This window comes from Bombyx mori, chromosome 16, assembly GCF_030269925.1.
Source record: "Bombyx mori chromosome 16, ASM3026992v2".
NCBI lineage: Eukaryota > Metazoa > Arthropoda > Insecta > Lepidoptera > Bombycidae > Bombyx > Bombyx mori.
The window spans coordinates 7,610,056-7,633,459 of NC_085122.1; the positions used below are offsets into that span (position 1 = coordinate 7,610,056).

Genomic DNA, 23,404 nt, shown 5'->3' on the forward strand with positions numbered 1-23,404 from the left:
CAGTGTTTTTTACTATTCTTTTTTGTTGGCGGCCGAGAGTCAAGGCCTTTTTTTTTCGTACCTAAGCTTTGAGAGGCTATATCAGGGGAACCTTAACTAGTAGGTGAGCTCACGGGGCTCAAACCTGACGAAGTTGCTAACACGCACCCTAGCAAGAGCCGTGCTTCGCAGTATCTACCACCGGATCGGAAACGCGACCCACTGAGAAGATCCGGCGAGAAACTCAGTGGGCTGTGTTAATTTACACATCGATCCCTTCATCGTAAGCGACGGGTTCGACGAGAACGGTGACCGGTGCTTGAGGTACCTAAAAGCACCGTTAGTGGATCGGAGGACATCCGAAATGACTTGTTTGGGGCGACTTCGACTGCTTTCCATTCTTTCCGCAGGATCGGGAATGTAGTTACCGGCGGCCACGATGAGAGGGTTCTCGTGTCCGAGTCATGGCATGTAAAGGTATTCTTCAATAATGATTTCCCGTATCTGTCAACATGACATGCCAAAGTGTTAATTTAGGGGTGACGGGAACAGCTGTACTGTTGTCAGAATAATACAGTAAATCAACGATTCCTTATTTGCAAGTCAAAGCATGATATTGGTTAAATCAATTTTTCCAGAAAAAATAAAATATTTTTTATTACCCGCCGGCCGGCTACCAAACCGTTGGTCGGATCAGATAACTGCGCTCACTGGACTCTCTGTTACGAACGCCCTGAGAGAAGCCGAAAACCGAAGCAAATGGAAGCTGAGGGTACAAGGAGCCACGAAGGGCTTTCAAGGACACGGACTTCAGCAATGAAGTATTCGACCAAGAAGAAGAAGAAGAAGATACGACAGAATTTAGTTGAAAAATTGTCCATATAACACTGATACGGCTTCCTTGCTTCGTGTTAAGCGAATAATTTATGAAGTCTAGAAAAGAGAAGGACAATGAATTAAATTTATTAGATAGGATGTTTCACTTTGAAATAACACAAAGAAAGTATCTACTTTGAACATTACGGATAGGAATTTTAATAGAAAAATAGTCAATTTGAATTGAGAACTAATCCCGCTGTTTGTAGAGACCAACTTTTACTGTGAGGTGAAAGTTCGATAAATCTAGAACAACCCTTCGAGGCTACTAGAGTAGGTAGGAAAAAAATGAGGCCATAACCTGGGCTAGGGAAGTCAAGTATCTGGGAATCATCTTGAATGCACCTATGATGATTCGCCCAAACACAAAGTCCATCCGCGGCTGCAAGGCATATATTTTTATCCTCAGCAGACATCATCCCATGACTTACGTGCAGAGTAAAATGTCTCTTCGCAAAAAGGCGATACTTTACAAACTTTTATGCGACCTATAATGCCATACACAAGTGTGGTGTTCACTCAGTGGTCCGTACCCACATAGGTACCCATAAATCCTTTCAATCCCATTTTAGTATATTAGCCGTCAGAACACTGGTTCATGAGGAACGTCGATCTTCACAGCGATCTGGGCCTCGAATCGACTCGCAAACACCTAAAATTAGCATCGAAACGGTACTTCGATAAGGTAATGCGTCATAATAATAGCCTCATCGTTGCCACCGCTGACTAATCCCTGACTTCGAAACATGCAAGAGACGGTCATTGTCCACGCCCTAGACACGTCTTTACGGGTTGATAGGTACGATCCACTAATACTGTCATTAGACGCCTGTAGCTCTAGCCCTAGGAGCAGGGCTAGGGAGCTAAGCTTAGGGAGCCTAACTGTACTCGTCGAACTCGGCAAAGAGTGTAATGTGAAACCTAGCCCGTACATAAGTCCGCTGAGTTTCTCGCCTGATCTTCTCAGCGGGTCGCGATTCCGATCCGGCAGTAGATGTATTCGCGAAGGAACTGCCCTTGAACTGTTAGCGAATTCCACCCCTCCTGGCCGAGCTCGTTCTCACCCAACAATCCTGGTAAAACTGGAAACGCCTCCGGGCCACAATCACTGGTGGTAGCACCTTTTGTGAGTCCGCACAGGTAGGTACTATCACCCCGCCTATTTCTGCCGTGAAGAAGTTCGGTTTAAAGAATGGGGCGGCCTTTGTAACTATACTGAAACCTTAGAACGCATATTTCAAGTTGGTTAGCGGTATTTGTTGTAGATGTCTATGGGTTCCGGTAACCGCTTAACACCAGGTGGGCTGGGAGCTAATCCAACCATCTAAGCAATAAAAAAAAATCACCCACGAGATCGGCTTAAGCGATCAGTCAAAATATCTAGTCAAAATATGTAGTCACCAATAAATTATTTTATTAGCTAAGACCTGATCATAAGCGAATACTAGTGCTCACCTCTAGACATAAAATTCATTTCTCCATAGCATCGGTACAATCCCCACTCACCTAAAACCGGAATGCAATATCGCTTTCCTTTCGATTGCGTAAATGGATCACCATTTACGCAAATGGATCACCATTTACGCAAATGGATCACCATTTACGCAATTAGTTTTAAAAATTAAAACTAACTTCTTAATTATTATTTTAAATTATCTTGAGCTCCTTTAAAATAGAAATCTCAATTGTATCGTATAGCAGTTCTCTCATCCATCAAACCGGTACATTTGATTGCTTCAATGAAGAAAAAAAAATGTTTTTGTTGGAACATGTTTATTAATTAACTCTTCCGTAATTAAATATTTGAATCAGCCAAAAATACTTCTTGTTATGTATAACATCACACAACAGACTCCATGCCCGCCATTAAAATCTTTGGCCGGCCCATACCGTGAACCTCCAAGGCTAAGTACCTAGGCCTCACTCTCGACAGAGGGCTGACATTCGGGCTCCACATTAAGTTCTTACTCCGTCGACTCTACCCCATGCAAGCGAAGTAAATTGACCCTTCATAACAAGGTGACACTTTACAAAACTTAGATATGTTCTGTCATGCAAGTGTAGTGTGTGTAGGCCACTCACGCGTCCCATATACACATTAACTCTCTCTAGGTCATTCCGTTTCTGCAGGATAGCCGCTAGAGCACCGTTGTATGTGAGGAATTGTAGATCTTCACGATGACCTAAATCCAGTACGGATACGTAAAGAAGCGTCAGAACGCTACTTCAGCAAGGCGGCGCGACACGAAACCTTCTTATCGTGGCCGCCGCTAATTACTTATCCCACCGCGATATATGTCTTGTCGGATCCCCGGGATTCACTCTCGGTGCTTTTAAGACCCTCAAGCACCGGTCACTGACCTCGTGAATATCGTCGATTATGACGAAGAGTTCTACGAGTGCACTGACCCATAGACACAGCTCACTGACTTACCGTATTCTGGCGTAGTTGGGATTGCCTCTTAGGCTACCGGCGAATAGGTAGGGAAAAATTGGTTTTAACATGTTTGTATTTCTAAGAATGATATGCTTCGTTTAATTGAAAGAGTACACACGCTAGGAATTTTTCCTTATTTTTAAAAAAATAGTATTGTATATATATTTTGCTGGAAAACATAAATAAATAAAATAAAATAGCTAAGTAAATAAACAGATATGGATTGATGAACATACGATTACTGTCTTACTTCGAATATGTGTTTATAAAATATACTTGGATATTAATATAATATACCATTTCTGTCTTAACAATAGACTATTATCTAAGCAAAAAAGAATAATAAATGATAATTACATTAACCAATTTCAATATAATAAGTTGGGGAAAAAGTCATAGGAAAAAGTATAGTATGTATGAACTTGTAATAAAATCTCTTTGTATCTGACTGGTTTTGGGATCATTAAGTTTAAATTTTAAAGAAGATAATTTCAAATTCAAATTAGGAAAAGTGTGATTTTTATTTACTTTTCGTACTGTCAAGATGAGTGAATTTTCATTTTCATTATAAGATTTTACTACAAAAAAGGTAAAAATGCAACGCAAGCCGCGAAAAAAATTTGCAATGTTTATGGACCTAGTGCAGTATCTGTGAGGGTAGCATAAATTTTGTTTAAGCGTTTTCAATCCAGAAATTTTGATGTCAAAGATGCACGTCGCTCTGGTTACCCTAATACGGATAAAATGGACGCCATTTTTGAAAAAATGGAGCAAGTTCGGCATATCAGTAGTTACGACGTAGCTGAAGAACTGGGAATTGACCACACAACAGTTACATTTTGGCGCATTTGAAAAAAAATTGCGTATGCAAAAAAGCTCGATATTTGGGTACCTCTCGAGCTCACTGAAAGAAACCTAATGAACCGTGTACTCATTTGTGATTCTTTATTACGACGTAATAAAACCGAACCATTTTTGAAGAAGCTGATAACTGGTGATGAAAAGTGGATCACGTACGAAAGAACGTGCGAAAAAGGTCGTGGTCAAAGACCAGTCAGGCTTCACAGACTGTGGCAAAACCCGGGCTAACTCTCAACAAGGTGATGCTGTGTGTATGGTGGGGTTTTTTTAATTTATTTATTGATGCACAAAACAAATTACAATCATTACAGTACATATTAGCTAAATCGTACAAGTAGTACCTAGATCTAATCTGGATTGCAATCTAAATAGTATGTGCACTCAGCAAATCCATATTAATTGGAAGGGCATTATTCATTATGAGCTGTTACCACCAGGCAGGACCATCGATTCTGAACTCTACTGCGAACAACTGAGATTAAAACATGAAGTTCAGAGAAAGCGGCCGGAATTATTCAACAGAAGGGGTGTGGTTTTTCATCATGATAACGCTAGACCTCACACATCTTTAGTCACTCAGCAAAAATTAAGAGAGCTTGGTTGGGAGATGTTAATGCGTCCGCCATATAGTCCTGACCTTGCATCTTCAGATTTTCACCTATTTTGGTCTCTTCAGAATCCTTTAGGCAGTGCCAGGTTAACATCACGAGAGGACTGCCAAAACCAATTGTCGCGGTATTTTGATCAGAAGCCCCAAAATTTCTACAGCAATGGGATCATGTGCCTACCTGGTGGTTTTTACTGGTGTTAGGACCTCTTGTGAGTCCGCGCGGGTGGGTACCACCAGCCACCAATTTCTGCCGTGAAGCAGTAATGCGTTTCGGTTTGAAGGGTGGGGCAGCCGTTGTAACTATACTTGAGACCTTAGAACTTGTATCTCAAGATGGGTGGCGCATTTACATTGTGGATGTCTATGGGCTCCAGTAACCACTTAACACCAGGTGGGCTGTGAGCTCGTCCACCCATCCAAGCAATAAAAAAAAACCTACAAGACGGCAAAAAACTATCGAATAAAATGGTAATTTAAACTTTAGTTAAATAAAAATAAACTATATTAAAAAATGTTGTGAATTTTCTTATAAAATGCGAAAAAGCTTTTCCAAACCTTATATTTAAGTATTCGTAGAGTTTATATTATCATTACAATTTAGATGAATAGCTCATGATATAAATGTTACAGACTGAAGACTAACTAGGTCTAGATTGGATCACATACATATTGTAATTCAACAAACGTTTCAAGTCCTAATTTAACAAACAAACAATTTAACCTACAAAACTGCGCAATAATAAAATTGTAAAGCAGCTATTTTTTCAAATAATGGCTAATTTTTAATTAAATACGATGAATCTTAAATTATCAGTCAATCCGGTTTATTTCCCGTCATTGTATTTAATATAAAAAAATGTATTTATAACATTATATTCAATTGTTTTTTTTTTTAAACTGAGGACAAAGATCTAATTTTTGATAAAATCATTATGTTAAGTTGGAAAAACTAAAATGCTAGGAATAACATAGTATGATTTTGATTAGTTAAATAGACCCAGTGGCCTTGTGAAAGTAAAGGTGTATCCAATAAGATCGTGACCAAAAGTAAGGAAATAAAATTTATTTTAACTGTCAAATACAAACATAAGACAAATGCCGAGGCAAACATAATCATATCTCAGTTATACTGAGACCCTGAATGCAAAATACATGAAGATACTGACTTCAGCAGAAAACCATACATATCAGCCCTACCCTTCCAACTGGAACGCATTACCACTTCACGGCAAAAATATACAGCGAGCAACATAATGCTTTTTAAAAAGCAACTACGTCAAATAAGTAAGTAAAATTTATAATTATATTAATTAAAATATAATTATATTAATTAAAATATAATTATAAAGGTAAACGAGGTTTTGTTTTTTTTTTCATCGTTGACATAGAACCCTAAAAATAAAATAAAATTGTAATTAACGAATAAGTAGGTAGACAATGGACGCGGTATACATTCTGGATTCATTTATTATTAAAGCTGCTAGCGACCCGAACTGTAACCATCACCAATATAATAATATCAGCTCAGATTTCTTTATAAAAAGCTGATATATTTTTATTTTTATTTTGCTTGGGTCCATCACGTTTATAATGAATTCGATACCGAAAAACGAAATATTGGAATACAACAGTGATACTTTTACATATTTGAGAAAATACTATAATTACGATCATCCAGGAAAAATGGATGAAGCCATCGACTTACTGGATGAGTGGGTGAAGAAACAACCGCATATTATCAATAAAGAATATCGTGAGTATTCTATGTATCTTTATACTACTACTGTACTGGCGCTATGACCCCGAAGTGCCTCCGACATAAAGGAGACGGAAAATCGTGGGCCAAAAATGTAATAACTTGGAATGTAGTCTAAAAAATTTGTCATATTTTTTTATATAAGAATATAAAAAATCACCTCAATCCTCTTTCTGGGACCGGAGAAAAATGAGAAAGTTAGTTTTTGTCGGTATAACGGTGTGATCGATTTTATTAATCGATTACAGGATTATAAAAAGAAAAACATTGCACTAGGTAATTAATGCAAAGTAATTAAATGAGCGATTTATACTTGTTGTATACAAGTGCGGTATGCGCCGGATTTAATTGCGATTATATACATAAATGAAGAAAAAGTCTATTATTACTTGGCAAAGTAATATGATTATCGATTTCAAATCGATTAAAATCGATTGTATTTTTGATGACAGCTTTGACAGTAAGCTGACATGACGTTTGTTCATAGATTATACAATTATTTTTGGCGCTTGTTGGTTTTTTCTGCTCTACTCGTTTTGTATCTTCGACGCATTTTGAGTGTGTATCTATCGGCCTGTTTTTATATTTTCAACTATCACTGCTTTATTATTACGGATTCCAACTCTGCCAGCCTTGTACGACAATTGCTTCTACACTGGACACCGAAGGTCGCTCACATGTTTGACTTGAAATTGTTGCATTGGATACCTACTGTTGAAATTATGGATCGCTGTGTGAATTGTGGGATAGCAATTCCATATTCCATACCTGATATATATCATTGATATTCATTCATAATATGACATTTAAAAGATTATCCAATGGATATAATAAACATTTACTTATGCTTAAATAAGTTATTATTCAGCTCTTTTAGAGAGATTGTAACATAACCTAACTTTTACTAAATCTTTATTAACTCGGCTCTCAGATTGCGAAAACTTTTATAATTTTCAGCAAGGTACTGATAAATCTGAATCTATTAATTCATATTAGTTTCATCACGTTACATTCGGGCCCAAAAATGTATGTAATCGTTTCACTCTCCTTTTGCTATTCAACCCGGCACTGCGCAACTTCTTGCCAGTCCGACACTTGGAGCTGCCGTAAATTTAATTAATTATTAATAGTTACAATGTAATTGGTGGTGGGGTGTATGCTTGCTACCACAAAGCAGTCATGCATTTCGATGTTCAAGTTGCAATTTATATGAGCTCCGATAACCACACAACACCAGGTAGGCTGTGTATGGTCTTCCACTTTTCCAGTGCAAAAATACATATTAATAGAGGCAGTCGCTTTTTGACATGTTCATTTACAGTATACTTACTTACCTGTAGTTTTAACAAAATTTCGATCTCATAAATAAATAATCATCATCATCATATCAGTTTGTCCAATGTCCACTGCTGAACAAAGGCCTTTTAAAATTTTCAATGCGGCCGTCCATTGCCACCTGGATCCAACGTGATCCAGCTATTTTCACTGGTCGTCGGTCTATCTGGTAGGTGGCCATACTGCGCTTGCTGGTTCGTGGTCTTCACTCGAGGATCTTTCTGCCCCATCAGCCGTCCGGTCTTCCCGCTATATTACCTGCCCATTGCACCTATCTCAGCAACTTTGGTTCTTCTACAGATCTCCTTACTTCTGATTCGGTCTCGTAGAGAAAAACCAAGCGTAACATATCATAAATACGGTGGCGGAATCCATATTTCGGTGTTTGTGGGCGCAGAATCTACTTCAATTGCTCCTGTAATAGCTGAAGACACAAATGGTTATGTTTTTCGTTGTATAGCCCTAAATCGGTAAACAGCTGCACGCTACCAGTTAGTAAATACTGGTAGCTCAAATACTTTATAATGCGAATACTGCTGACGACCTTGAGGCATAAAGCCGAAGTCTCTATTGTTGTAATACAATACTGCTGTCTCACGTTCCAAATCTAACGTACGCAGTCTAACGACAATGTCACGGCAAAATAGGCTGATACTAATTGTTGATTTCTCTGCAATGACAAATTTAATTTGAAAAAAAGCGGGATAGTAACTTAATATCGTACATTCAAATTAAGCCAGCTGAATGTATATGGACGTAATATACAGGGTATACTAGTTACCTTAGAGCTGAAAGAGAGAAGCCGAAGACCGTGCTCAGTGGCATGCAATTGGAGAGGCCTATGTCCAGCAGCGGACTGCTATGGGCTGATTATAATGATGATATTTAAGACCCTTTGTGTGCTCGTCTCTATACGGGGGTGGTGCGATCAATGGCCCTATACGGGGCGCCTGTGTGGGGCCAGTCCCTGACCGCGGGGGTGGCGAAGCTGCTGCAACGGCCGCAACGCACCATCGCGGTCAGGGTCATCCGTGGTTATCGCACCATCTCCTTTGAGGCGGCGTGTGTACTGGCTAGGATGCCGCCTTGGGTTCTGGAAGCGGAGGCGCTCGCCGCTGACTATCAGTGGCGGGCTGACCTTCGCGCCCGGGGCGTGGCACGTCCCAGCCACAGTGTGGTCAGAGCGCGGAGGGCTCAATCTCGGCGGTTCGTGCTGGAGTCATGGTCCAGACGGCTGGCTGATCCTTCGGCTGGTCGTAGGACCGTCGAGGCGATTCGCCCGGTCCTTGTGGATTGGGTGAATCGTGACAGAGGACGCCTCACTTTCCGGCTCACGCAGGTGCTCACTGGGGATGGTTGCTTCGGTGAGTTCCTGCACCGGATCAGAGCCGAGCCGACGGCAGAGTGCCACCATTGTGATTGCGACTTGGACACGGCAGAGCATACGCTCGTCGCCTACCCCGCATGGGAGGGGTGGCGCCGTGTCCTCGTCGCAAAAGTAGGAAACGACTTGTCGTTGCCGAGTGTTGTGGCATCGATGCTCGGCGACGACGAGTCGTGGAAGGCGATGCTCGACTTCTGCGAGTGCACCATCTCGCAGAAGGAGGCGCCGGGGCGCGCGAGAGACGCACAATCCCGCCGCCGTCGAGCGGGAGCCAGGGAGGTGGATCTCGCCTAAGCCCTGGCTCTCTAAGTGTTTCGGGTCCCCCCTCACATGTCGGTCTGGGGACCGGCGAGGGGCCCTAAGAAGACGACGTGCAAGCTGCTCTGCACGCGTTTTACGCAAGAGCATCCGGATGATGGAAGGCCGGCTATCCTCGACCCACGCTGGTTCTGGTCCAGCGGGGTATTCCGTAGGATAGCTCACTCTAACCGGCGCCGTCTAGGCGGGCTTCGGATAGCCTGCCGACCGAGACGGCTGGTGGTCCTGGCGCCGACGACCGCCGATCCGGCGTCCCGAGGGGGAGGGTGATGGGAGAGATGTGCTCCGCACTAAACGCTTCACTTTCCCCCCTTTGCCTCTTCATGAGTTCTGTCTCATGCGAGGTTTGGACGTTGGTTGTTGAGCGACAGGAGGTTTTAGTCAGTTCGACTCTGACATGCTCCGCCCTCTATCCCCAGTGGAGGGCGGAAGTCCGGCGATTTCCTCCTGACAAAAAAAAAAAAAAACAGGAGCTAGTAGCATCACGAGATTCAGTTTAAATGTTGCAATATCTGCTATAGAATACAAAAACAAATTCGCAAATTTCATAATCTTGTATGATCACTAGGGATAGGCCGTATTATAAATTCCCGCGGGTAGGTGTAATACAGACACAGATCACTGAGTTTCTCGTCTAATCTTCTCAGCGGGTCGCGATTCCGGTCCGGTAGTAGATTTATTCCCGAAGCAGTTGCTCTTGAGTGGTTAGGTCTCTTTTGGAGGCGCTCGGGTAGCTGTTAGCAAATAGCTTCCTTCCCTCCTGGTTAATCCTTAGCTCGATAATCTATTCTGATGAATCTGGAAAGGCCTTAGGGCGACCAGTAATTCTTCCTTCACAAAAATGATAATAATTAATGACTTAAAAACACGTAGATACAAACATTCAATTTTATTCATATACTTACATTAAAACTAATCGAGTATTTGTGTTATGTTGGCCCAGGTATGATGAAGGGTTCTATAATCGATATGAATATTCACGATTAAATTCAAAATATTTACGTGAGACACTTCATTGCCAAATACCGATAGCATAAAATATTTCAATAATGTATAGCCTAAAATATCGATACACAAGGATAGTAACAACGTCGTATCACACGGAAAATCATCAAAAAACTACTTATTTATTTGACTTACTTGCCTAATTATAATTTTATCCACTACTATTATCTCGTAGTATCCTCTAGTATTATTAAAATTGCACGATTTTTACCATACTGTTGACTTTTGTGAGTTGGGAACCATTTCGTTAGTATACTACTTCTGTGTGTAGTCTTAGCAATACAATTATAAGTTATTTTGCAAACGAGGGCAATGAAAAGGCTGATGAACTAGCAAAAAAAAGGTTCTGAATGAACAATAATTCGAACGATGGAAGGTTTATAGTGTGCTGAGAGACTACGCCAAACTCCGCCTTTTTGGAATCGAAATAGCACCTAGGGCACATCTCCCAAAAGATAATAATACAAACAAAGGTGCTGGGCTTTATTAAGGTCAGATCACAATTCTATTTGGAGCGTTCACTGGATACTTTGGTCCTGGAGAGCATCTTTACAAGACTCTGCGTTCAGATTTTTCATAAACCATGCATTACACAGTATGTGAAGTACTATCACGGGCGACAGGAATTGACAAATTGGATGACGTTCTAGGGTGTCTATAGGTTCCTATTTCCCAATACTGTACAAACGCGCAAAGTTAATTACAGGCGGCTTGTCTACATAGTCGCTGTCACCGATACAAAACGAGATAACAATAGGGAATATGAAAAAGAAAGAAAAAAACTTTGGTTAAGATTGCTGTCATATTATATCGGTTGAGGTGGTCTATGGCAGTCGTCGTGGCCTAAAGGATAAGACGTCCGGTGCATTCGTATGTAGTGATGCACCGATGTTCGAATCCCGCAGGCGGGTACCAATTTTTCTAATGAAATACGTACTCAACAAATGTTCACGATTGACTTCCACGGTGAAGGAATAACATCGTGTAATAAAAACCAAATCCGCAAAATTATAATTTGCGTAATCACTGGTGGTAGGACCTCTTGGGAGTCCGCACGGGTAGGTACCACCACCCCGCCTATTTCCGCCGTGAAGCAGTAATGCGTTTCGGTTCGAAGGGTGGGGTAGCCGTTGTAACTATACTGAGACTGAGACCTTAGAACTTATATCTCGAGGTGGGTGGCGCATTTACGTTGTAGAGGTCTATGGGCTCCAGTAACCACTTAACACCAGGTTGGCTGCGAGCTCGTCCATCCATCTAAGCAATAAAAAAAAAATAAAAAAAATATTATGTTCAATTACTTGGTCAAAATACATCGGCGCCTTTAAATTATATTTAAATTTGTACCGTATGTTCCATGGGGAGTGCTCTGAGGAATTGTTCGAGATGATACCGGCATCTCGTTTTTACCATCGCACCGCCCGCCACCAGAGTAGAGTTCATCCATACTACCTGGAGCCACTGCGGTCATCCACAGTGCGTTTCCAGAGGTCTTTTTTGCCACGTACCATTCGGCTATGGAATGAGCTCCCCTCCACGGTGTTTCCTGAGCGCTATGACATGTCCTTCTTCAAACGAGGCTTGTGGAGAGTATTAAGTGGTAGGCAGCGGCTTGGCATTGCTGAAGTCCATGGGCGACGGTAACCACTCACCATCAGGTGGGCCGTATGCTCGTCAGCCTACAAGGGCAATAAAAAAAAAAAAAAATAAAAACGTACGCGCTATAAAAGGCTTTTTACTATTAGTTCGAAAAAAATGTTTGAATATACTTATTCGTGAATTATCTTATATTGTTTTATATCAACAGCCAGGGAGGTTTTGGAAAGAACAATAATCTTATTGAAGGGCTCAGTAGAACGAGCTCGCGGTAGGGAGCCATATAATATGGTTCTAGTCGCTCTCCAGCCTACCCCCGAGGGTAAGAAAATCTTTAACACACAGACCGTCTGTAGGCTCTCTGGTATCGCTGTCGAAGCCCCCCATAAAAAAGGCACTCCTAGCCAGTGCCATAACTGTCAATTGTACGGGCACTCTTCCCGTAACTGTCACGCGCGCCCCCGATGTGTTAAGTGTTTGGGCGATCACGCCACGGCCCTCTGCGCTCGCGACCAAAAAACCGCGACGGAACCGCCTAGCTGCGTCCTGTGTCGAACACAGGGTCACCCCGCGAATTACCGTGGTTGCCCCCGAGCCCCTAAAATAAATCGCCGCGTCGCCCGCCAAAACCGCCTCCGAGCTTCCGGCCCAGACATCAAAGCCTCGGCACCCTCTGCGTCGCAGGCTAAGCCAGCGTTCGTTCCGGCGGCGGTGCCCAGTGTCTCGGCCTGGGCAAAACCGCTGCCGTACACGAACACGGCTACAACTCCCTCCTCCGCGATTCGTCCCGCCCCCGCGACTCGTCCCTCTCCCGCGACTTGCCCTCCGACCGCGTCCGACAATCTCGCTTTAGCGATCGACTTCTTTCAGTCGATCAACTTTGAGCGCGTTAACGCTTTGGGCGACGCCATTCGCGCTGCCTCCACTGCACAACACTTTATCGCCGTTGTGCAGGAATACGCCGACGTATACGCGTCATTAAATACGTACGTCCTCCCCTCACTCCGCCGGTAATCAATGGCGTATATAAGTAGAATAAAGCCCCTATCCGTAACGATAGGATTTTTTAACGCTTACGGTCTCGCAAATCAACGTGATCAGGTTTCTGACTTTTTGCGTGACCACCAAATTGATATCTTTTTAGTGCAGGAGACCCTACTTAAGCCCGCGCGCCGTGACCCTAAAATCGCGAACTATAACATGGTCAGGAACGACAGGCTCTCTGCCCGTGGTGGTGGTACCGTCATTTACTATAGAAGAGCCCTGCATTGCGTCCCGCTCGATCCTCCCGCGCTCGCTAATATCGAAGCATCAGTGTGCCGAATCTCACTGACGGGACACGCGCCGATCGTTATCGCGTCCGTTTATCTTCCACCGGATAAGATCGTTCTAAGCAGTGATATCGAGGCGCTGCTCGGTATGGGGAGCTCTGTCATTCTGGCGGGCGACCTAAATTGTAAACACATCAGGTGGAACTCACACACCACAACCCCGAATGGCAGGCGGCTTGACGCGTTAGTCGATGATCTCGCCTTCGATATCGTCGCTCCGCTAACCCCGACTCACTACCCGCTAAATATCGCGCATCGCCCGGATATACTCGACATAGCGTTATTAAAAAACGTAACTCTGCGCTTACACTCGATCGAAGTAGTTTCAGAGTTAGATTCAGACCACCGTCCCGTCGTTATGAAGCTCGGTCGCGCTCCCGATTCCGTTCCCGTCACGAGGACTGTGGTGGATTGGCACACGCTGGGCATCAGCCTGGCTGAATCTGATCCACCATCGCTTCCGTTTAGTCCGGACTCTATCCCGTCTCCTCAGGATACCGCTGAAGCCATAGACATCGTAACGTCACACATCACCTCGACATTAGATAGGTCATCGAAGCAAGTTGTAGCGGAGGACTTCCTTCACCGCTTCAAATTGCCCGACGATATTAGGGAACTCCTTAGAGCTAAGAACGCCTCGATCCGTGCGTACGATAGGTATCCTACCGCGGAAAATCGTATTCGAATGCGTGCCCTACAACGCGACGTAAAGTCTCGCATCACCGAAGTCCGAGATGCCAGATGGTCTGATTTCTTAGAAGGACTCGCGCCCTCTCAAAGGTCTTACTACCGCTTAGCTCGTACTCTCAAATCGGATACGGTAGTAACTATGCCCCCCCTCGTAGGCCCCTCAGGCCGACTCGCGGCGTTCGATGATGACGAAAAAGCAGAGCTGCTGGCCGATACATTGCAAACCCAGTGCACGCCCAGCACTCAATCCGTGGACCCTGTTCATGTAGAATTAGTAGACAGTGAGGTAGAACGCAGAGCCTCCTTGCCACCCTCTGATGCGTTACCACCCGTCACCCCGATGGAAGTTAAAGACTTGATCAAAGACCTACGTCCTCGCAAGGCTCCCGGTTCCGACGGTATATCCAACCGCGTTATTAAACTTCTACCCGTCCAACTCATCGTGATGTTGGCATCTATTTTCAATGCCGCTATGGCGAACTGTATCTTTCCCGCGGTGTGGAAAGAAGCGGACGTTATCGGCATACATAAACCCGGTAAACCAAAAAATCATCCGACGAGCTACCGCCCGATTAGCCTCCTCATGTCTCTAGGCAAACTGTATGAGCGTCTGCTCTACAAACGCCTCAGAGACTTCGTCTCATCCAAGGGCATTCTTATCGATGAACAATTCGGATTCCGTACAAATCACTCATGCGTTCAACAGGTGCACCGCCTCACGGAGCACATTCTTGTGGGGCTTAATCGACCAAAACCGTTATACACGGGAGCTCTCTTCTTCGACGTCGCAAAAGCGTTCGACAAAGTCTGGCACAATGGTTTGATTTTCAAACTATTCAACATGGGCGTGCCGGATAGTCTCGTGCTCATCATACGGGACTTCTTGTCGAACCGCTCTTTTCGATATCGAGTCGAGGGAACCCGCTCCTCCCCACGACCTCTCACAGCTGGAGTCCCGCAAGGCTCTGTCCTCTCACCCCTCCTATTTAGCTTATTCGTCAACGATATTCCCCGGTCGCCGCCGACCCATTTAGCTTTATTCGCCGACGACACGACTGTTTACTATTCTAGTAGAAATAAGTCCCTAATCGCGAAGAAGCTTCAGAGCGCAGCCCTAGCCCTAGGACAGTGGTTCCGAAAATGGCGCATAGACATCAACCCAGCGAAAAGTACTGCGGTGCTATTTCAGAGGGGAAGCTCCACACGGATTTCCTCCCGGATTAGGAGGAGGAATCTCACACCCCCGATTACTCTCTTTAGACAACCCATACCCTGGGCCAGGAAGGTCAAGTACCTGGGCGTTACCCTGGATGCATCGATGACATTCCGCCCGCATATAAAATCAGTCCGTGACCGTGCCGCGTTTATTCTCGGTAGACTCTACCCCATGATCTGTAAGCGGAGTAAAATGTCCCTTCGGAACAAGGTGACACTTTACAAAACTTGCATAAGGCCCGTCATGACTTACGCGAGTGTGGTGTTCGCTCACGCGGCCCGCACACACATAGACACCCTCCAATCCCTACAATCCCGCTTTTGCAGGTTAGCTGTCGGGGCTCCGTGGTTCGTGAGGAACGTTGACCTACACGACGACCTGGGCCTCGAATCAATTCGGAAATACATGAAGTCAGCGTCGGAACGATACTTCGATAAGGCTATGCGTCATGATAATCGCCTTATCGTTGCCGCCGCTGACTACTCCCCGAATCCTGATCATGCAGGAGCCAGTCACCGTCGACGCCCTAGACACGTCCTTACGGATCCATCAGATCCAATAACCTTTGCATTAGATGCCTTCAGCTCTAATACTAGGGGCAGGCTTAGGGACCCCGGTAACCGTACTCGTCGAACTCGACAAAGAGGTCGACGTGCAACCTAACCCATGCATCAGCCCGCTGAGTTTCTCGCCGGATCTTCTCAGCGGGTCGCGATTCCGATCCGGTAGTAGATTCATTCGCGAAACAATTGCTCTTGAGTTGTTAGGTCTCCTTCGGAGGCGCTCGGGCAGTTGTTAGCAAATCCCACCCCTCTTGGCTGAGCCTTTGCTCGCCCACCTGTCCTGGTGAAACTGGAAAGGCCTTCGGGCCACCAGTAAACTTTCAATCATAAAAAAAAAAAAAAAAAAAAAAAAAAAAAAAAAGTAGAACGAGCAAAGAACCAGATCGAGAAACTATGTACAATGAAAACTTTATTGCCGCATGCTTTTGACAGATACGACGCTAAAAATCATTTCAATGACTCCAAGGGCTTCATGTGAGTATGTTTATATTTACTGTTTATTTTATTATTTACTGATTATTTATTTACTCTATATTTTTATTATATTGCATTTACTATTAGTCATCTACTATCGTAAAATATGATTTCAGGAGTTTTAAAGGCGAATCAAAAAGTTTCGACATGTTTTTCTTGTTAGATATTTTGCTAATAGAACTATTTAATTTGATATTCATATAATATAAATGCTCACGTAAGATACATACAGATAAATAGATGAATTATTACTTTATTTGGACAAATAGAACGTTTTTTTTTATTGCTTAGATGGGTGGACGAGTTCACAGCCCACCTAGTGTTAAGTAGTTACTGGAGCCCATAGACATCTACAACGTAAATGCGCCATCCATCTTGAGATATAAGTTCTAAGGTCTCAATCTCAATCAGTTTACGAATAGATCGATTCTCGATCAATTCACACAACGCCATTATTTTTTAATTTAGTATTTTTATGCATGTGGTAATTGCTAAGGAAAAATTTTCATTTCGAATTGTTTAAAGAGGAATTTATATGTATATGAAACTGTTTACTTAGTTAAGGCTTTATGCAATGATATGAATGTAATATTTTTAAGTTTTTAATAATTTTGGAGTTTTAAATATATCTAAAATCAATACTGTAATAAGCATGTCGAAATAAAAGAATAGAAACCTGCTTGGAAAGTTTCATTTTAATGGATTTTTCAGTGCCCAAGGACTACTGCCCAAGCTTACAGAGGACCACTACAGAGTTTTCGTGTTTCGCTTTCTCAGTAATATTGTAACGTCGAAGATATTAACAGACTGCTACAAAAATGGAGTTTTGGTGAGATTTTTTTATTAGCCACTGTAGAAGAGCTCTCTGATTTCGTGACTGCCAAAATACTTCTATACTAATATTATAAAGAGGAAAGATTTGTTTGTTTGTTTGTACTGAATAGGCTTCGAAACTACTGAACCGATTTAAAAAATTCTTTCACTGTTTGGGAGCTACACTATTCCCGAGTGAGATAGGTTAAAATATTTTTTGAAAAAATTAGAGATCCTTACTAAAACTCCAATAATGTAACCCAAGGCGTTAAAAAATTACCTAAAATATTCTTTACATCGCGTGTCCTGCGAAAACTATTGATGATAGAATAAAATAATGTACTACGACTTTGTAGAACACATTATTATTTACAAAAAGTGTCGCGACAGCATATTATGTCTAACTATTATAGTTATGCCACAATAAGTGTTCTTTTATTTAAAAAATAAAACGTCAAATATCATTGAAATTTTTGTTGATCCGGGCGGAGCCGGAGCGGGCCGCTAGTGTTGGGTTGGTATTAAGTGTTTGCCAAAACCTATAAATATAAATAGGGTAAATGACAGCATCCATCTTAGGACCTGAGCTCTAAGTGCCAATCCTATTCTATTCTCAATCAATATTTTTTATCATTATATTTTGTTATTGTGCATTGTATATTCCATTTCTGATTTCTGAAACTATAACGAAGGTAATTATTCATATTCGTATTAAATGAAATAATTTTTTAATTATCACCAAAATAAATATCATTTTGAATGCAACCCAATTTAGTAACGATTTTTTTTTTAATAAAGAAAGTAGGTTTTTTTTATTTTTTATTTCTTAGATGGATGGACGAGCTCACAGCCCACCTGGTGTTGAGTGGTTACTGGAGCCCATAGACATCTACAACGTAAATGCGCCACCCTGCTTGAGATATAAGTTCTAAGATCTCAGTATAGTTACAACGGCTACCCCACCCTTCGAACCGAAACGTATTACTGCTTCACGGCGGAAATAGGCGGGGTGGTGGTACCTACCCGTGCGGACTCCCAAGAGGTCCTACCACCAGTGAAAACCAGATTTTACTATTACGGTGTTTACTATTATATTTTCGGTGCTGGGTTATGGAAACCAATTTCCAAAATGAAAAAAAAGCTTTAATTGTTATTTTTCAGGTCTGTGAGTACATTAAAGCACACGATTATTGCAATGGATTTATTGGTATACTCGACTTTAGAAACGTTTCGCTAAAAGAATTAATTCCTGCTATTAACATGTTTGAAATAACTGAAATGTGTACCATTCTCACTGTGAGTTCACTTTGAAAGTCTACAAATTTATTTTTCAATAGCTTGAAGCCTTGTTGTCTGCACCTACTCCATCAATGAAAAGAACATACCTTCACTTTTTGACACAAAATACACTTTTAATACCAGATGCACCGTAAGCTAATTAGCTTATCCCCCAATTTGCACTTTAATGTAGCAAAAATAAAATTGAATTTTCTTTGTTTCAGCTTGGGTACTCAACTAGAATTAAGGGAATTCACATAATAACATCTAATAGTAAGCTGAATGGTGTGATAATTGGGATGTTCAAACCAGTATTTGGAGCTAAAATTAGCAATAGGATCTTTGTACACAACGATTTGGAATCACTTCACAAGCACGTTTTAAGGGACATTCTTCCTGTTGAATTAGGTGGTTCAGAAAGATCTATAGTTACTTTGCACGGTGAGTTTATTCAAAAAAGTACAGAAGTGACAGGTGAGATTAGGGCTGGAATGGAGGATACTAGAATCATGCTGTTGATTTCTCTAATGCGTTTAATACTGTTAGTCACGAAATCCTTTAATCTATTCTGTCCCATCTTATGATTTCACCTGAGGTACTATATGGTTTACGTCATATCTTCGAGGGCGTCAGCAATCGGTTCGCATTGATGAGTCTTCGTCTTCATGGCGTGACCTAGATACTGGTGTCCTTCAAGTCAGAATCACACTCCTTTGCTTTTCTTTACCTTTATCAATCTCATAACTCTGTTCTTTCAGTGTTCGTATCACCTGTACGTTAATGACCTTCAGCTATACTCGCAGGCTACTGTGGACTGTGTGACTGAAGCGGTTCGCAGAGTGAATGGGGATCTAGAGGCTATATGCGCTTGGTCTGGTAGGTTTGGTTTGACGGTCAATCCAACAAAATGTCAGGCGATTATTATTGGTAGTCGCCGTTTGTCGGGACGAATAGTTTTAACTCACTTTCACCCGTAACTTATAATGGAGCAATTGTGCCTCTGAGCCCATCAGTCAAAAATCTTGGACTGTATATGGATTCTAGACTTGATTGGACGGTACAGTTGGTGAACTTTAGTCGGAAGATTACTGGATTTCTGCGTGCCCTTTATCGCTTCAAGAACCTTCTCCCTTTCAAGATAAAGGTGCTGCTTGTTCAAGCTTTAATCCTTCCTATGATTGACTATGGCGATGTGTGTTATCTTGACCTGAATGTAGACCCTTTGAACAAACTCGACCGCCTTCTCAACAACTGTATTCGATTTATTTTTAATCTTCGCAAGTATTAGCACGTGTCTACTCGCAGTTCCGAAATAAATTTTCTTCTTCTACGCGACTGCCTATATGCTCTTATTACACTTCACTCTATACTGATATGCCCAACTCCTCCCTCCTATCTGACTCAGTACTTTAAATATTTACATTCTTCGCATGGTAAGGACTTGCGTTCCTCTAATAATTTGCTTTTTCATTGTCCACGTACAACTTTAATTAATTTGTCCGTTCGTATTTTGTAGTTCAATCTGTTCAACTTTGGAATTCACTACCTCTTAATGTTAGGGTGATTACTGATCGCCTAACTTTCAAAATAAAGGATCGGAAACTTTTTCTAAATGAATTGGCGGAAACTTAAAAATTAGACTCGCAATCTAGTGTGTTCTGTGCAATATACTATTCTCTTATACTTATTCTTTTTATATTCTATACTATATTGTTCTTTTTCTCTGATAAATATATTATATTTTTATGTTGAGTATAAATGTGTATATGATTATACGTATGTATGTGAATATATATGACAGTGATTTATAGATATATAGCAATAAGTAATGTTCTTACGATAGTTCTCTCTACACCACACTCGGTTGACTGGTAGAGAATGCCTCAGGCACTAAGTCCGCCATTGTACCTTTGTGCATAAAGTTGAATAAATAAATAAATATTATAATATCGATAACAGAATATTAAATAACATATCCGATTAACAGACTAATGATTCGTAGTAAAGCTTACCAAATTCCATTGCCATGTATTAAAAAATGCAATTCTATCCCATAAATTATTTTTGTAGTTTGATTGTGAACCTACTTTGAAAAGCTATGATAAGCAGTATACTTATATCCAATATGATCAAAACATGTACCTGTTTTTATATAAGATATTGATACCATATTATATACAAGATACCGTACCAAAGATGATCGTGATGGCATTGGATTCATTAGATATTTATGGCACCAATTTATGATTAACATTGATAGTCTACTGCAAGCGCTTAATGATTTCCAAAATCAGCCTACCCTCCAGCCGCTGCATCAATATCTCTTGTACAATTGTTCTCCATCCGTTGCGACCCTTGGCCTCATGGAGGGCGTCGTGGAACTTGATGTCTAGACAAGATCGAATTTGGTTCGACCATCTCGTGAGACTGCATCCTCGACGTCTGTCTTCTCTCTCGCCTCTCATCATCAGCTGCTCAAGATTGTGACCCTCCTTTCGAGCAATGTGTCCAAAGAACTCCAATACTCTACGAATGCATATTGTGAAAAGTCTAGTGTTAAACTTAAGCACGTTTTACTTTACAGATCAATGGACTGAGGTATTCACATCGAAAGAAAACTTGGAATATTTTAAAAAAGTTTACAAAAATGGGACAAATGAAAAATTAAGACCGCAAGGACAGTTCAATGAAATGTACATGGGAATGACCGGGTCGTTCAGAAATATACATGTGGATTGAAAAGTGATTAATTTAGTACAGTTAGTAGGCTTCGAGGGTTCAGCTTTTTTTTTAAATATTAATAAACTAATATCGACGATGGAATGGTTACTTGATCCAAGTGATATTTTGTGAATGTTGAAGGAGAGACGTATTAGGTTTTTTTTTCTTTCATAAAACTTGTTACAAATAACTTAGTAGATTTTGATCTAATTAATACATATCCATAGGCGCATACGAATAAGTGTAAGCTTTCGTATTTGTTTAAAAAAATTAGTTTTTTAATTTATGCCACTTGGACCAAAATGTAATTTTGTCTACAATAAATCAAAGTGATTTAATTGCACATATTGTGGTAAGCGATTTCTGTAGGTAAATTCATTGCAACTCCGATATTGATTTGAGTTGGAGTGCTCAAGTTATATATATAATATTGATTGATTGATATTATGCCATTCATTGTATGAATTCACTTATTACTCACAAGAAACTAGTTTTGCTGTGCGAATTAAATAAAATAAAAACTTAAGTGTTTATTTCTACAAAACGTAAATAAAAACAGTACTTAATACCAAAAGAATGGCGTTTAAATGAAGTAAGCTTCCGACTATTATTGAAACATAAGTTTGTGATCAAATAGTCGAAATAAATAAAGTAATATATTACTGGTGGTAGGACCTTTTGTGAGTCCGCGCGGGTAGGTACCATCACCCCGCCTATTTCTGCCCTGAAGTAGTAATGCGTTTCGGTTTGAAGGGTGGGACAGCCGTTGTAACTATACTTGAGACCTTGTGCAATTACGTTGTAGATGTCTATGGGCTCCAGTAACCGCTTAACACCAGGTGGGCTGTCGTCCACCCATCTAAGCAATAAAAAAAAACACCTTGAGCCGTGACGTCAGAGTTTCAATTCTGACTAACCGTTATCCTGTCTTGTTAACATCCAATCTACCCTATCTTTAGATCAAAAGACATGAACTATTTATAGCAAAACAATAGTATCCTAACATGTAGGAGTAGAGCTCGCCAAATATAAAAATCTGGGAGAGAGACAAGAACACAGGCTATATTACTACCACCATCGAATATGAAAGAGTTACAAGGTATTTTATGCTTATTGTGTTAATTGGAAAAAATCGTAAAATTCAAGTCTTTGCAATTTGGCTAAGACTAAAGTACCTAAGAGAAGTCCTGTTCTGTTACCAATCACACGAAGCTGTGATTAAAAGTAGACTCTGACAAAAGTAACTATTAGTATTATATTATATTAGGGGTAAATAACCGATGACACTTGGACTCTTGGGATCCTATGTACAAGGGTGCCCACCAATATCTTAAGAAAGACATACCACATGTTTCTAAGTGCCATGATATTATGTCCTCCAAACGAGGCTTGAAAATAGTCTCCTATATTAGGCAGCAACTTAGCTTTGCTTATTATCCCCTCCTTGATTAGCCCGAGAACGCCCACCCGTCCGGTTAAGCGGGAAAGCCAGTTCTTTATTCCTAAAAAAATGGTAGCCCAGTGGATTTGCCCAGTGGAACAGGGGGTCGATTTATTTGTTCTGTAATTTAGTTTATTGGTTATATTATTTTTATTTAATACTAGCTGACCCGGCAGACTTCGTAGTGCCTCAATCGATAAATAAAAGACCTAAGTTTTCGTCTATACTAATATTATAAAGAGGAAAGATTTGTTTGTTTGTTTGTTTGTTTCGAATAGGCTCCGAAACTACTGGACCGATTTCAAAAATTATTTTTCCATTAGAAGCCGACGTTGTCCCTGATGAACATAGGCTACTTTTTTTAATTTTTAATTATTATTTTTTTGGTTTCATGTGTGTTTTAATGTTTCCGAGGCGAAGCGAGGGCGGGTCGCTAGTATAAAATAAACTTAAAACAAACAAAAGGAATCCGTCCGACGGGGGACACATCAAAGGGAAAACAAAATTGTTATTTTTATTTAATTCCGAACATTTTCATTCATTTATCTGCCTTTTAAACCTTCTCTGGACTTCCACAAATAATTCAAGACCAAAATTAGCCAAATATGTCCAGCCGTTTTCGAGTTTTAGCGAGACTAACGAAGAGCAATTCATAGAAGAAGAAGATAGATTAAACACTGTTCATATTCACTGTCCATGTTCGTACGCAACACTTGTTTT

At 41.2% G+C, this 23,404-nt stretch overlaps 1 protein-coding gene across 1 annotated transcript; it reads left to right on the forward strand.

Moving 5' to 3' along the window:
* The first annotated feature begins 12,374 nt into the window (after positions 1-12,374).
* Positions 12,375-21,820, forward strand: LOC110385679 (uncharacterized). Its single transcript, XM_062673062.1, has 6 exons — positions 12,375-12,412; positions 16,320-16,431; positions 17,143-17,260; positions 18,406-18,540; positions 18,747-18,963; positions 21,107-21,820. The coding sequence occupies exons 2-6, from the start codon at positions 16,358-16,360 to the stop codon at positions 21,259-21,261; spliced, it is 699 nt and encodes a 232-aa protein (XP_062529046.1). The 5' UTR covers positions 12,375-12,412; positions 16,320-16,357; the 3' UTR covers positions 21,262-21,820.
* The last annotated feature ends 1,584 nt before the right edge of the window (positions 21,821-23,404 follow it).

Excerpts from the sequence above, each read along its gene's own strand:
- LOC110385679 (XM_062673062.1), top strand. The coding sequence starts at position 16,358 with ATGAAAACTTTATTGCCGCATGCTTTTGACAGATACGACGCTAAAAAT. Across the intron at positions 16,432-17,142 it reads AATGACTCCAAGGGCTTCAT|TGCCCAAGGACTACTGCCCA; the intron begins GTGAGTATGTTT and ends TGGATTTTTCAG. Across the intron at positions 18,964-21,106 it reads ATCTATAGTTACTTTGCACG|ATCAATGGACTGAGGTATTC; the intron begins GTGAGTTTATTC and ends TTTACTTTACAG.